At 42.9% G+C, this 14,956-nt stretch overlaps 2 protein-coding genes and 1 pseudogene across 2 annotated transcripts in view; 2 read left to right on the top strand and 1 right to left on the bottom strand.

The window, feature by feature from the left end:
* The window catches only part of LOC128580077 (growth-regulated protein homolog gamma-like), an 83,918-nt gene that overhangs the window by 67,187 nt on the left and 1,775 nt on the right, over positions 1-14,956 (top strand). The window lies entirely within an intron of this gene.
* LOC128591924 (uncharacterized) lies at positions 736-852 on the top strand (annotated as a pseudogene).
* Positions 8,552-9,649, bottom strand: LOC128580391 (platelet basic protein-like). Its single transcript, XM_053582240.1, has 3 exons — positions 9,469-9,649; positions 9,027-9,160; positions 8,552-8,886 (listed from the first exon to the last, which is right to left on the bottom strand). The coding sequence occupies exons 1-3, from the start codon at positions 9,590-9,592 to the stop codon at positions 8,806-8,808; spliced, it is 339 nt and encodes a 112-aa protein (XP_053438215.1). The 5' UTR covers positions 9,593-9,649; the 3' UTR covers positions 8,552-8,805.

Here is a 14,956-nt window from a genome sequence, read left to right as displayed (position 1 = left end):
TGGTCCATCATTGACTTACACATCCTTATGCAGCATGTGGCTATATATATGTCACAAAGAATTGCCTTTCTAGAGACCTCTATGTGGTGAGAGAGACAGATGACTGGACGAATACAACCATATGTGTAGTTATGCTACAAGTGGATGAAGGAAGAGTCATGTGAATACATCAAAGCCTCATCATCATCATTTTCAACATATTATCTTCACCAATTACTACTTTATATTAGTAGTCTACAATAGTCATGAAAGTTCTCTAACCTCATAGAACTTGTCATTTATGGAACAGAAGCATTTTGAACACTTTTAATCTCACACACAGAGGCATGCATCTGTGAGTATAATGTGTGTGTGGATGTGTGTATCATCTACAAGAAATAGAAAAAGCTAAGGGTGACAAGACAGAAAACCAAGGGAAAATAAGGATATATATCAATAATTATCAGGGAAGTACCCTCCGAGGGAGGGGTATTTAAGCTGACACCAGAAATATGGGTCGGATCAAGCTAGCTGAAATGGCTTATGGTGAGCAAGCTGGAGAAAGAAAATTCCAGTCCTAACAATCAAATCGCTTATTTCTAGAGAAGTCTGGTCCTGCTGATCATCAAGACATCAGCTAGTTCCACACAGTGGGCCCCTACGTCCTTTTCCACTGTCAATGAGTGTAGCACAGGGCCTCTGGCTTTGGGCTGATGGTGGACTTGCCCTGATCAGGAGCCAAAGTCATTCTTTCTCACCTTTGCGCAATGGCAGTATCATAGCCAATATGGTGTAGCCAAGGCGTGATGGCTGCTAACTGAAAAGTTTCTTTAATACCCCATGTAATGACTTTATGTAAAATATTGCTGATTTTCACACTGACCAATTTGTTTTTCAAAATTAATTGCTTACAAGTTTTTGAATTTTATGAATATTTTCATAGGCATCCCTACTAAATACTTTTGAAAAGTAATATTTCAAATAAGTATGCAATTCTTTATCCTGTAATTTTGGGGGAGCAAAAATTGGAAAAGTGGATTTTTCCTCAGAAATCAAAAAAAGTGTTCTATTTCATGTGACAATAATGGTTTACTGAGGTAAATACATTCAGAAAAGTTAAATGTCTGATGAAAATGGCACAAAGGAAATTTGGGGAGATAAATGGATTTAAAATATGTTCCTTCAATTGTTAGAGGAAGTATAAGGAAAATTGCAATATAGCAAGAATGTATGTTGCAATTTGTAAGACAACTACTGATAAGGAAAATGCAAAACTGGAAAGGATATAAAATAGAATAAAAGAATGTTCCCAACTCAAAATATAATAAATACTTGTGATGATGGATGTGCTAATTACCATGTACATCATCTGAATAGAAGCATCTCTATGTACCTCATAAGTAGGTATAATTATTATGTGCCAAATGAACAATGAAATAAGAAAAGTCAAAGAAAATAAGATCCCAGGTAGCTTTAAATTAAAAGAATTAACTATGTGGTATCACTAAAACTAATAGAAATAAGCCTATCATAGACATGTAAATATATTGATTCCTTAGCAGTTACTACTAGCATATAATTAATATCAATTCTTAGTATATTTTATTAATAATTGATTTATTAATAAAGAACTGGTTAAACTATTATGCCTTAAGGAAAGCAGCAGTCTGAAAGACAAAGAAAGATGATTCAAGAAGCAAAGGGACAAAAGAATTAACAAAAGACAAACATTTGTAGCATTTTCTGAATTTCACAGCACACTATCAAACTACAGAAACCAAATTGGAGAGACTACAAAAAAGCAATATACAAATGCATAATCGTGGCTAAATGCTCTAACAAACTCTGTCAGTGATGAGTATGCAACTCAGCAACTGCAGAAGAGTGAAGTGACATAACCACCCTCTTCCCTGACGGTGTGTGACAGACACTGTACCCAGCAGGTGCATAAATCACATCTGTGTTTACAATGCACAGGGAACATTTTCCAAAAAGATCCTCTGTGACTCATGATGAACGAATCAATGCATGTTCAATTGTTGAAATGTTACAGAGGATATTTTCTGATTATTCGTTTTTTTATGATGATTTGTAACTTTCCTACTTGAACAATAGATACGTACACAGTGTGTGTTGTGTTCTCTGTGGTTTATAACTCATCCCTCAACTTGCTAAATTTACTTCCATCCTACCAGCCTCATCACACTGTTTTCATGAGCAATGCAGCCATCCAGTGTGATAAAACACATTTCCATGAAGCGGTTTCTTCATTTCCTTCCTTTTATTCTCCTGACATTGGCATTCCTGGATTTCTTCACTTCCATGATATGGCCACAGTGGAATTTAATTACTCAAATACGGTTTACAAAACAATTCTAAAAACAATCTTAAGAAAAGGTAAACAAAAAGTTTATGTTAACATCCATTTTTTTTTTTCAAAAAGCTATATAGAATGATGGCCAAATCTAATATATTAGATGGTGCTCAGTGGTAACTGAAATAAATTTAAATAATTAGAGATTGTTGAAATCATCAGGATGTCCTTACTATACAAACAAAAGACTCCCCGCGTTGTGGAAGGGAGTGTGAAGGTCAGGTATGAAAGAACAATGCCAGGGCGGAGTTCTGCCTGTCTCCACTGTTCGTCTTTGCAACACCCATCACAGTGCCCTGTGCTGCCTTGTCTAATAAACGCCTTTTGAGTTCAGTATCCACATCCCTCGGTTTGCACACACCCCGCACCTGTGCATTGCCAGGCACGACCTTCCCACCCTGCCCACGGCAGAGTCAAACAAGGTCATAGTGTGGACGGTGCACAGGGTGGGGGTCACCTAGAGATGCATGTGGGGGTTTCCCAGAGGAGGTGACATCGCAGTGACATTGACACGCAGGGTCTCACAGGCACGTATCCTCAATGCTGGCCACCCTCTCCTGCCTCAGTTGCCCCCTCTCCCTGCTCACAGAGTGGACTCCAGATGTTCAACTCGCTGCTGCTGCTGACACTTCCCTGCTCCTTCCAGCATCCATGTCTCTGCTCCCTTAGTTCTCTCCCCTGGGAATGTTTCCACATCAGTGTTCCCCCTTCTATTTGGGAAGCTTGTCCTGTTTAAGACTCATAACTGAGTGTTTGTAAGGGGAAACCTCTCTGACACCTCTCACAAACCCACTCTCTGACAGCTGTAACGAGTGTCCCTGTTGCTCCTAAAACCTTAGGGGTGGTTTCTCCTGGTATGTACCAGGCTCTCCTAACATCTTCTATGTGAGCATCGACCTTCCCTATTACTCTGATGGGATGATGGCCAAGTCTGTCTTAATTCTCCTCGTGTCCATGGCACCTAACTTCACGTCTATATTACAAATGATGAGAAAATATTTGATCAAAATGCTGAAACAAGCAGAGAAAGAAAAGAATTAAATCAAGTAGAAATGGCCCTCTGGTTACAGTGATAGCTCAGTAACAAAATCATTTCGTTTTTCCCTGGAGGACTGATGAGTACAGGAGACAAAGCTGTATCCTGGAGATCAACAGCTCTCTCAGTAACCAGCATCACCCCAGCTCCAGCTGCTTTTTCCTGTGTTGGCTTTATTTTAGGAAGTCTCTTGTCAAGCATTGGCAAAGCCCCCAAGCTTCTATCCTATAACAAAACAGGAAGGAAGAACGTGTTTGCCTAACCTTTTCCTGCTTGCAGCAATGTAGGGAATTTTTTTGAATGGGCCATGATCAGGTCACTTGCCCTTGTCTGAGCCAATCGTGGTGGCTGTTGGTTGTAGCCAGAAAGGAAGGGTGACTGTCTCCCTCCTGAGCCCTCGCAGCAGGGTCATCCTACCTCAATCACGCAGAATAGGAGGAGGGAGGGACTGTTTGCAAAGGAAACCAAGGTTTTGTTCATTCAGACATTCATCCCCCCGCCTCAGAGGCAGAGTCATCATGCTGTAGGAAGTAAGTGCCACACAGTGGAGCTGGCAGGTGCGGGGCACAGTCCCCAGGGGAGCAGGGGAGGAGCAGCGCTGCATTGCCCTTACTCCCTGCTCTCTGTCAGGGCTCAGGACACAGCAGAGACTCTTCATCTGAAGGCATTTTAGATGGTGCCAGGGAAAGCTGCAGACACAATGAATACGTTAGCTCAGAATGGAATTTAGAAGCCAATACTTTTACTTTAGTGCTGACTCTATTCCTTTAAGGTTGGTGTTACCGTAAGTTACAGTCTGCAGGAAGACCTGCCATTCAGCTCACACACCAAGCAGTTGGTGGATAAGGCACTTGCTAAAACAAGAAAGGACTGGATTATTTTAGTAGAACACTAGTAGGTTTTTATTTTTCTGACAAAAATATGAGGCTGTTAGATTGAATTATGATAATTTTTGTATATTTAAGAAGGAAAAACAAAACCCTTACATCTGTCTCTCATTTTGTAAGCAGCTGAGGTTTATTACACAAGCCTTAGCTATAAAGCTACAGATTGTTCTACAAACAGGAGGCAGCTTCTTTAAATGTTTTATTCTTTTACCTACTATTACAACTTTTCTGGTGCTCTCTTGTACTGTTACTCATGCCAATACTTTGTTTTGGATCTAGAAAACTTTACAGGCAAATATTTTGTTTTCTTAAGTTATGAAAAGAATAAAGGTGTGTGCAGCCTCCTGTTAATGCTGAAGGCAAAGTATTTCAGTCATCACAATGTGATGGAGTGCTCACACGTCATTCTAAGATGCCTACTTCTCCCTCTTAGAAGCTCCAGGGGTAGGGGATTCATTCCTACCTGAGATGGTCACCGGCTGTACCACACCACCACCACAGGTACCCCCTTTGACCTCGACTGCTCTCCCAGGTCCACTCCCTCTGCCCTTTGCACAGAAAAAAAGAAAAGAAAAGAAAAAACAAAACACCAGCCGCTATCAGAGATGGCAGGTAGGGGAGGGGAGGAGGATGAAGTCGCAGTTTAGGGCCTTAAAATGGTGGTAACACTCCCCGGAATGAGGAATGGGGGATCAGGACAAGAACTACTGAGAACTTGTATTGTGGAAGTTGTTTCTTTATCTAACTGCACCTGCAAGGTCTGTCTGTCTGCTTCTGTAAGGGCAGGTTGTAAAATCCGGCAGCTGGCTTGTATTAGCTCAATCAGCTTCATTAATCTTGCAGTGGTCACTGGTGTCTTATTCATTCCACTTAGTGCGGTTGTGTTTTTCTATTGTTCTTAATGCTTGTGGACATTGACATCATCTGGGCATTGAAAAGTTATGTATTTATTCTAACCTTCACAATCTGGCCTTGTTTGTACTCTCATCCTTCTTCAGCGGGCTCTTCTCACAAAGGGGATTGAGTGTTAGTTTCTAAGCCTGTGATCACAGCAGCCATTTCAGCACTAGGTGGCAACCTAAATCTAGGAATGCCATGAGTCTTGCTGATTCCTAGAAACAAAGCCTTGGTAGATTTGGGTATGATAAGAGGGAATCTCGGGGTTACCAATTGAAGTCTTTTGCTATCTTCCTTCTATTTCAACAATTGAAAGGAGTCTTTCACAGGGCTGGACTGCCAGAATTTGAGGGAAGGGTGACAAGGCCAGTACCCTTACCACTGCAGCTGGCACTCTTATGAATCTTACCTGAGGCCTTTAAAAACAACATATTACTGGGTCTTGCCCAAGACCCGGGGCCACTACTGCCCGACTTCCACTGACATTTATGGAAGGCTCATGTCCACTTTATTCAGGAACTAGTAAATCCTCCCTGGACTGAGTCTCTTCTCTGAGGGCAGTTGTTTTTCCTCTGTCCCAGCACAGGTCTAGAAATGCTGTCTGTGACCAAGAACTGGAGCCTTGGGATGCAGGACTATGCCTATGTTGTGAAAAAAGTCCTCTGTACTCTGGACTCTCCTTCCACAAAGCTGAAGGAGATACTCCTAGAACTACACTGCCTGGAATCTAGAATTGGGGAAGGAGTGATCTAGGCAGTCCTTTCGGTACCACATCAAGTTTCACACTGGTTTGTACCTGAAATCCGCGCAGTACAAGACCAGTGCAACATCAGTACTCCCAAGGAACAAGTCCTTGTGACATGACTGCCACTCAAATTAATTCCAGACCTCAGGCTATTAGAATCATCTGGTGGCAAAGAAGCCAGATATGGGTTCTTCTCACTGGGGTTGGAGATTCCTATCTGGCCCTGGGCTGTTCTAAACACTCCCTCTGTGAGTGGGCATCAGGGGAATTTTGCCCTGTGTTGTATTCTGCTGTGCAAAGCCCCACATCACTTCACTCTCTCTCCTTCAAGCACACAGACTTTTTTCTTCATGCTGTACTGCCTATGGTTGGGTGAGGAGTCTTTCCAACACACTTCAATGCCTTTTGACATTCTTTTCAAACCAGGTGCTACAACCACTCACCTGATTTTTTATTTCTTATATGAAGGCATTTTCTTGGGTGGATGGTAATTCAGTTTGCTGTTCTGTAGGGGATGATTGCTGGAGTATTCTACTCGGCTATAATGTGCCAACTTATCTTTCTTGCCCATGCATAAATGTCTCAGGGGATACATTCAAAGCTTTTGATAGGTATCAGCACATAATGAGGAAGGTGTTCTAGGTGAGACCTGTCTCGAGGATGTGGTACCTCCAGCAATACGTGTAGTGACAGTGATAGCAAATATATCATGTTTCAACAGCAGCTGTAACAATTCTTCTGGAAGCATCCACTGTCCCAACTCCCTTCAAAATAGGCTATGCATCTCCTTTAGGCTCTGCTCTTCAGCCCAGTTCAGCAGGAAGTAGGTACAGAAGACTGACATTTGCCCCAAGCCCCCAACATGAAGAAGCAAAAGAAGGAATGTTAGGACAATCAGTACAATACATCAATGCCCCGTGAGTCTGAATTGCTCTATGCCTAACAAACACGCTTACAGGATTTGCAACAACATTTTCCAGTGCTCAGTCATCTCCGGGGAGAATCTGCACCTGAGGACCCACATCCAGCTAGGATTGAGCAGCATCCTGCTGTGTCCAGAGGACGTCCACCTTATCTACCACCTAAAAAGCCCAGCTTGCTCCATCATCATGGCAGCTCCCCCATCTCACTGCCTACTGCTGTACCCCTAAGTCCTGACACCAGTTGTCATCAGAGCTGCTTTCTGGCACAGCCATGCCCTATGGAAGCCTCAGGACACTAAGTGCTGCGACTTGTCTCACCTGTCTCCCTGTGACTCCAACTGACACAAACATCCTAACACCTATGTCTTTTTAATAATCCACTCCAACTATGTGAACCTTTTCAGCTGTTTCCCAGAAACTGTGAAATATCTACAATTCGAAGGTGCTGAATTTTCTTTTTGCTGCTCTCCCACCACACACCTTTTCAGCTTGCTCAGTCCTGTTAGTATTTCTGATGTCAGCTGAAAGATCCCTCCCTCGGAGCCTCCTCCTTCTCTGACAACTCTGCCTCCCTTTTTTTTTTTTTTTTTAATCTTGTATTGCCCTTGGCCTTTCCTATTTCTTATAGATAATGCAAACACACACACACACACGTATAAATTATACTCACAGGTGTGTGTGTGTGTGTGTGTGTGTGAGCATGCGCTTAAATCTAGAACTCTGTGAAAGCGGAGGTCGTAATGCTTGTCACTGCTATAGCACACTGGTAGGGACGGGACACAATGAGGCTTCGTTAGTGAAGATGATGTGTTGAGATGGTCGTGATATTCGTTAGTGAAGATGACATGCGAGACGGTCATGATCTTCGTTAGTGAAGATGATGTGCTGAGATGGTCGTGATGAGGCTGTTGTGTGTTTGTCTTGCTTTCTTTTGCAATTGGAGCGTAACTCTTTCCTGTGTATTAGCACATCATATATTGTTGTAAATATTTGTTCACTTTTCTACCTCTCCTGCCAGATAATGGTCTCTTCACGGGATGTTCTCTGTGAGTTATTTGTGTCACATGCTACACAGGGTGTTAAGGTCTATCATGGACCATATACGGTCCTGGTCCCAGAAGATTACAGCAGAAATGAAAATTCCTAACACCTGTGACACCTTGGTCATCTTATAATCACAGCATGCAATGTGTTATTCATGTTTTCAGTGACGCATCTAAAAAGATGCATGTACTTGCAGACATACGAAAGTGTATTTTACATATTTATGTACTGTACATAATACTTGATAATGATAATGAAAAACTATGATACTAGTTTATGTATTTACTATAGCCTTTTATCATAATTTTAGAGTATCTATTTTCTACTATTCGTACCAAATGAGTCAGCTGGGAAAGAGCCTCAGTGGGGTTCCCAGGAGGCATCAGAAGGAGGCGCTGGCGTCATAGGAGCCACAGCTCTATAAATGTCATTGCGCCTGAAGTTCTTCAAGTGGGCTTAGGCAAGAGCCTCCCGAGTAGCTGGGACTGCAGGCACCTGCCACAATGCCCAGCCATTTTTTTTGTCATTGTTGCAGTTTTGGCCAGGGCCGGGTTCGAACCTGCCACCCTCAGTATATGGGGCTGGCACACTATTCACTAAACCGCAGGTGCCACCCAGGAAAGAAATTTTCAAACAAAGAAATGCAAAGTATTATGCAAGGTTTTATTCAAGAATTAGGGAGTAAAGCACATATCAGTTGTAGTAACTAGGCTTGTTTACTTTCTTCTTCTTTCTGATCAATCGTCTCATGATAAAATGTGATTTTGGAGACAGCATGAAAACATTTCCAAAGATTACAGTAGCATTAGGTATCTGGATAAAGAAGGATTCAAAAAAGGCAAGACTTCACAGTCCTGCTCTTCCCAGCAGGTAAAAAGGTTTGGGAGAGACTGAGCAGGCTAATCACCTGTCTCATCACATTACACCATGCTCTTGACTACCTTCTTGACCACGGTAGCTCCAGATTGAGACATTGGATGCTTCAGAACTTCTATGTGGCTCTGCAAGAGTGAACAGAACTGTCTGTGGGTGTCCTGGCTGGAATTTCAGAACAGATCTGTGAGTCTGGATAAAACAGTGCAGGTGTGGATAGAGGTGGGAGATGTCCCTAAAGGGGCAGTGATACAGAGGGAGCACTTACACTACTCATAGTTTGTCGCAGTGGGTCAGAGACTTGAAGAAATCCATATCCTGGCTGCCCCGGGAATGAATCTGCAGAAGCCTGCACACATTGGCACTGCAGCCCAATAGTCTGGTAATTTTCTTCTTGGTAAACTAGGGTAGAAAATGTGACGCCATTACTGGTCATGATGAATTTCCAGAGTTCCTCTATGTTGAGGGTAATTGTACCCCACATAGGCCATCGCAATGTGTTCTGTAAAGCTCTAGTGAAGTGCCTTGCAGAACACCCAGCTCATGGGAAGGGCCCACTAGCACGCCTCCCCCATTTAGAGCTGTTAGTAGGAGGTGTGTCCCCAACCCCAGGACCACCAAAATAGCCTTTCTCCAGAGGGCTGCAGCCAGGAGCCCCCATAGCTACAGGGAAGCAAAGCGTCTTCTTTCAGCTTTCCCTGGTTTCTTACCTCCTCCTCCAATGGTGGAGGGAACCAGAGCGGCCAGGAGCAGTGACAGCAGCAGCAGCACATGCAGGGCACACAGTGGCCTGGCTCTGTGAGAGGAGGTGGTGGCACTGGGTCTGCGGCTCATGGTGGAGACTGAGCAAGAGGTGCTTCCAAAGCCAGGAGCCCTCAGTGTGGAGGTAAGTAGCTGACTAGAGGTCTGCAGCCAGGTGGCTTCCCATGCCCTCCAGATGTCTTTATATACAGTCCCCAAAGGTCAGTGGGCGGAAGTGGTGGGGTAGGGCAGTGAGGGCATTCACATTTTGCATGTATGAGCTTATCTGACTGTGTCCATCCCAGATAAAGACCAGACAGGTCAAACTTCCTGTTCATTTGCATTTTATGCCTCATTTCACATTCTTACCCCCCTCTCTACACCTGTCTCTCCTGCATACATCTGAGCACTCTGCTTGGGGAGGTGAGAACTTGACTGAAACACTTGATGATCATGAATTTTCCCTACAAGACTATGTGGAGATACATCCTGCCTCCTGCAGTGCAGTTTACAAGCTTAGTTAGACACTTCTGAGCAGGTAAAGTGAAAATTTATGGCCTTCAAAAAGAGAGTCATCTCCCCTTTGCAGTTGTCAAAGGAAGCAGATGTTTCTGTCCTGGTTGTTGATTAAGTGTTGGAATTGGTTTAGAGTTTGTGAGAAAAATGTGACCCATTGACCAATGACGCTCACTCGGGATCAGCCTGTGGTCTTCCATCTGTATTCCAAATGTCTTATCTTTTGTGATTTCATCCAGAAAGTACGAGCAGAACTCATCCTGTTTTTTGTTATAGTATAAGCTACTTTTTTACTATTTGAATAAATCCTCTGAAGCAAGGCCCTGCATAGGTGGTTTTTCCTCTCATTTCTAATCTAATATTAAAATTGATATAATTTTTATAAAGGATTCATACACTGTAGATATCTGAAATAAAACATGCAACTTTCTCTTCTTTATTATCCTATACTGAATTGTTACCAAATACCATTTATCATCTTCTGCTGTATAATAAGTAAGCCTCAAATTTGGAGCCTTAAAACAATTCATTGCTCCTGATCACTCTAATGCAGGCTAATGAGAGGCTCTTCGCTGAGCTCTTCAGTGGGCACAGTCAACAGCAGCTGACAGCACAGCCATGTCAGAACGTCCCCACCTGCATGGGGGGTGCTTGGGCCTCACTGCTGCTGAGGGTCCTGGGGTCCTTCTTTTCCTGTTGTATGTACCATTATTTTACTTTACAGAAATAAACAGAAAGGAGAAAGATGATGGGAGAAAAGAGGGAGGGAAAAGGAGGAAAAAATAGAAAGAACACAGAGGCCAAGACACCAGCCCCTCCAGTCCGCCCTCTCTCTTTTCTGTGCCTCTTTTCTAGCCCATCCCCTCACTTGCCCACCCCCACCCTCACCTTTAAGGAAATCTCTGGTCTGTGATAACACTCAGTATGTTAAGGAACTTGGGAGAGAGGCCTGTTTCCATGGCTCTCTGCACAGGGAGCCCATTCATGGGATGAGGAGGATTGCCAAGAGTGATGTGTGGACGAGGGTGAGGAGAGGAACGGCTGCCTCAAACCCATCCCCTTTCCTGCAGGTGAAATGAATAACGTGTGAGGAGAGTGAGCATCATTCTGTTTGGGGCAGAGCCGGCGAGCTCAGAGAAAAGTCATGCTAGTGCCCACAGAGCAGGAGGGAATGGGGTTAAGCCCCTCCCAGCGTGTGGGTTTTACAGTGTCGGAGCTTGGGGTTAATACTGGCAATTCTCCCAGCCTTGCATGCAGGCAGATGCCGGGATGTTCCCTATTTACACAGAAAGCACATTAGGTTTCCATAGTTAGAGGAAAAACTTTTTTTGACTACTAGTTTGATTTATTGATCAAAATACTTTAAAGAACTAACCTGAAGTCTTATGGACTGTCCCTCAGATCTGGGCCAACGCTTCCTGACTGATTTGCAGGTGATAGCTTACTTCATTTATGCTCGGAAGAAAAATTTGGGAAATGTCAGTTCAAAATGTTCTTGTAAGGTGGAGATAATCTTAATGTCTTAATTTTGACGGATAATGGTCCTTCAATATCTGTAGGTATTTTCTTTTTATAGCTAACAGATAAGCTCTGTTTGTGGTCTTAGAAAACTTGCTCATCTCCTGAATAGCTCTTTTATCTACAAGGTCATTTAAAGGACAAAGAAATAAAATAACTACCCCCCCCCATGAAGAAAACAAGGCAATAATGTAAAATTTATTAAAAGGCTTACAAGTTATTTTAAAACATAGAAAACCTCTCATCCTTTTTTCTACTTTTGTCATTCCTATAAATCATTATTTTAATAATTTAACTTTTAAGTAAATCACTGATTTAAAAATATTTTAAGCTTTTTTGTACAGTTTATCACTGTTTGCTTCTCTATTATAAGTTGCAGGAGTGATGTAAATGAGGGTGGCGGTAGTGAACGCGGTAGGAGAGGTCCTGGTCGTAGCAGTAATGCTAGACTATTATCTATATTCTAATGCTTTGCACAAACACTTTAGTCATGATTTTAAAGAGAAATAGTTAAGTGACTAAGTTACATAAAGAAGAAACTTGACGTCAGTGCAGTGGTTCACGATTGTAATCTCAGCTGTTTGGGAGGCTGAGACAGGAGATGGCTTCAGGACAGAAGTTTGAGAACAACATGGGTGTCCTAACAAATCCCCTAACTACGAAAAAAAAAAAAAAGTAGCTGGGAGTTGGGGTGTGTGCCTGTACTCTTGGCTTCTCAAGAATGAACATATGTAAAGAGCACACTACTGAGCCCTTGTTTCTCTGCTTCCACCTCAATTTCCACCATATCTAATTCGATCTCATTTTTTTCTAGTGTTCTTAATGTCATTGAAGATGTCACATACCAGCAGAGCCACCCTCATGGAATTAGTATAGTTCAGAATCCATTGCTTCAAATACTATGTGACTATGTAGATGGAGCCAAGAGGGAAAAAAATAAAAACAAAAATATTTCTGAACATAAAAATTGAGAGATAACGAACATAGAAAAACACATGGACAGTGTACATCACAGGAGTTTTCACGAAGGTTTGTAATTGCGGTTGAAACCTGCATCTTTATGCTGTGCTTGTTATTCTCACTCTGGCTCATCTGTTCATCTTTCACCTTCCTGAGCTTTGTTTCCAGGATACCAAACTTAGAGAGGTATTTTCATCTCCAACACACATTTCTAATGCAATTTATTTCCAAGCAAAGATTCCTCACTTCTTTATTCTTTTGCAATTTTGGTAATCTTGTTTTTTTTTTTTTTTCTGATACAGAAGATGGAAAGTCTTTTATTTAAACATCCTTTCTTAAGATGAAATGAATGAAGGTAGGATTACCAAAGAGATCAGTGATTCCTCTCAGGAGTAAAAACGAACAGTCCCACCTAAGTGCACCTCCCAGCATAGTACAGATGCGTCTTCCTTTCTGAAAGCCTGCTACTGAAAACCTAACTTTTTAAGATATTTTATGAACTTTCAATTAATTTTTTTTAGAAGTTGCAGCATTTATTACTGAAGTCGTGTGTGGAACACTTCCTATTTGGGCCAATACTTTTCTTACATCCCACCTGTCAGGAACGTAAGTAGTATGGGAGATAGAATAAAGGAATTCATTGGTATGTCTATAAATACATCATTTATAGTCTTTGTTTGACATCAACACAGCATTCTAGCATACCATTCCACCATAACCAAGATTATAACTGTGACACAGATATGCGGGTCATTACGAAAGTTTTGAAATACACAAAAATCAAGAAATGTTAAATTCATGCAGATGGAAAGAAATGATTCCCTCCCCACAACACTGATAAGCCAAGTGATTTGAAAGGTGCAGGGGTGACTCAGAAAGGATATGCCCACTACGTTTCTTGGAAGTGAAATAATGAAACATGACACACCGTCTGTCTCAAAACTTTCATAGTGACCCCTGGACCTCTGCGCACCAATACCCACAAATTATTTTGGACCCTGCAACCGTGGTGAGTTCAACCAAATATGTCTCCTTTTAGAACTTGCTTTATGTCTTCAGAACTCATGCTTGACAGGGTGCTGTGCACCCTTAGGGGAGTTGAGTGGCCGTAACTGATGAGAAAAATTTATACAGGAAACAAGAAAAACCCTGGGGAGTAAAGATGCCAATCAGACTGTTTATTTCTTCTTATTTTTTTTAAGTTTCCCAAGAGTGGGAAAGAGTCTTCATTTCTTTACAGAAGAATTCACAACAGGTTAAGTGTATATTTAAGCAGGGTTATTGGGAAAAGCTATTTCCGTTTTTTTCTTGTTCACTCATAAGAGAAATATTTCCATTTTATTAATTTCACAAACATTTATAAGTTTAGTGCTTAGTCTGTGCTAGACCTTACAATGTTGCCTCATCCGTCCTAGCACCTTGGGGTAGAGACAGAGAGATTAACATCAGGCTGCTGATACCTTGCAGGAAATCATAGCAGCAGAGCTGCAGGCTCTTACCCCAGACTGGGCTGAGCAGGGCCCAGCCCAGACATTTGTACTGGAGACAATTATCCCAGCCTTTCCTTCCTTTCCTTTCCTTCCTCCCCTCCTCCCTCCCACCAGATTTCAAGCATCAGGGAGGTCTGAAGCCAACTTAGAGAATCTCACTTAAACTCTCTCAAACCTAATGATGAATCAAAATAAATTCTCTAGGACTGCTAGAGAAAAAAGCAATAAAGACTCCAGGTTTACAGACTTTGGGATTCCTGATCAGAAAACAGAAATATGTCAATGTTTCTAAGGGACAAAGGGGGACCAGCAGGGAACAGGAGGAAGTTCTGCAGTGAAGGGACGTGATTTCACTGCGCCCTGGAGTTCCCCGTCTCATCCACAGCATCCTGTTCGCTGCTTCAGGGTGAAGCCGCTCGCACCCCCACCCCCGGCGCCCACCGCCCAGGGCCACGCGCCCAGCGGTCCAAGGGCGCAGAGGAAGGTGAAGCCGGAGGCCCGCGGGACCCGGCCCTCCACAGCCACAGAGTGACCGCAGCCCCTTATTCTACAGGTCAAATCTGGACCCCCAACTCCACCCCCAGAAAAGGAGCTCTGCAGGGAATCTCGGAAGTCCCACCATTTCAGAGGGAGGAAGGAAGGAATGGGGGACGAAAGACGCGTTCACGGTGCAGCCCTGGGCTCCGCGCACTAACGGTGGGGCCCACTCTTGACCCTGGTTCCTGTCCCAGCAAGTGGAGGCGTGAACACGGTGGTCTGAGTGTGATTGGAGAACGCACAGGACCAGACACGAGCTGGACGTTCCTGTCTGGAGTTGGAGATGAGCTGTTATTTTTGACAAAGCGTTGACTTCAGATATACTGTATGAAATATCCAAAACCGAAAATGAGAGAGAGAGAGAGAGAAAGAGAGAGAGAGAGAGAGAGAGAGAGAGAGAGAGAGAGAGAGAGAGAGAGAAAGAGAGAAAGAATAG

Source organism: Nycticebus coucang, chromosome 1 (genome assembly GCF_027406575.1).
Source record: "Nycticebus coucang isolate mNycCou1 chromosome 1, mNycCou1.pri, whole genome shotgun sequence".
NCBI lineage: Eukaryota > Metazoa > Chordata > Mammalia > Primates > Lorisidae > Nycticebus > Nycticebus coucang.
The sequence above is the reverse complement of the archived record's forward strand: the minus strand, read 5'-3'. Positions and strand labels throughout refer to the sequence as shown.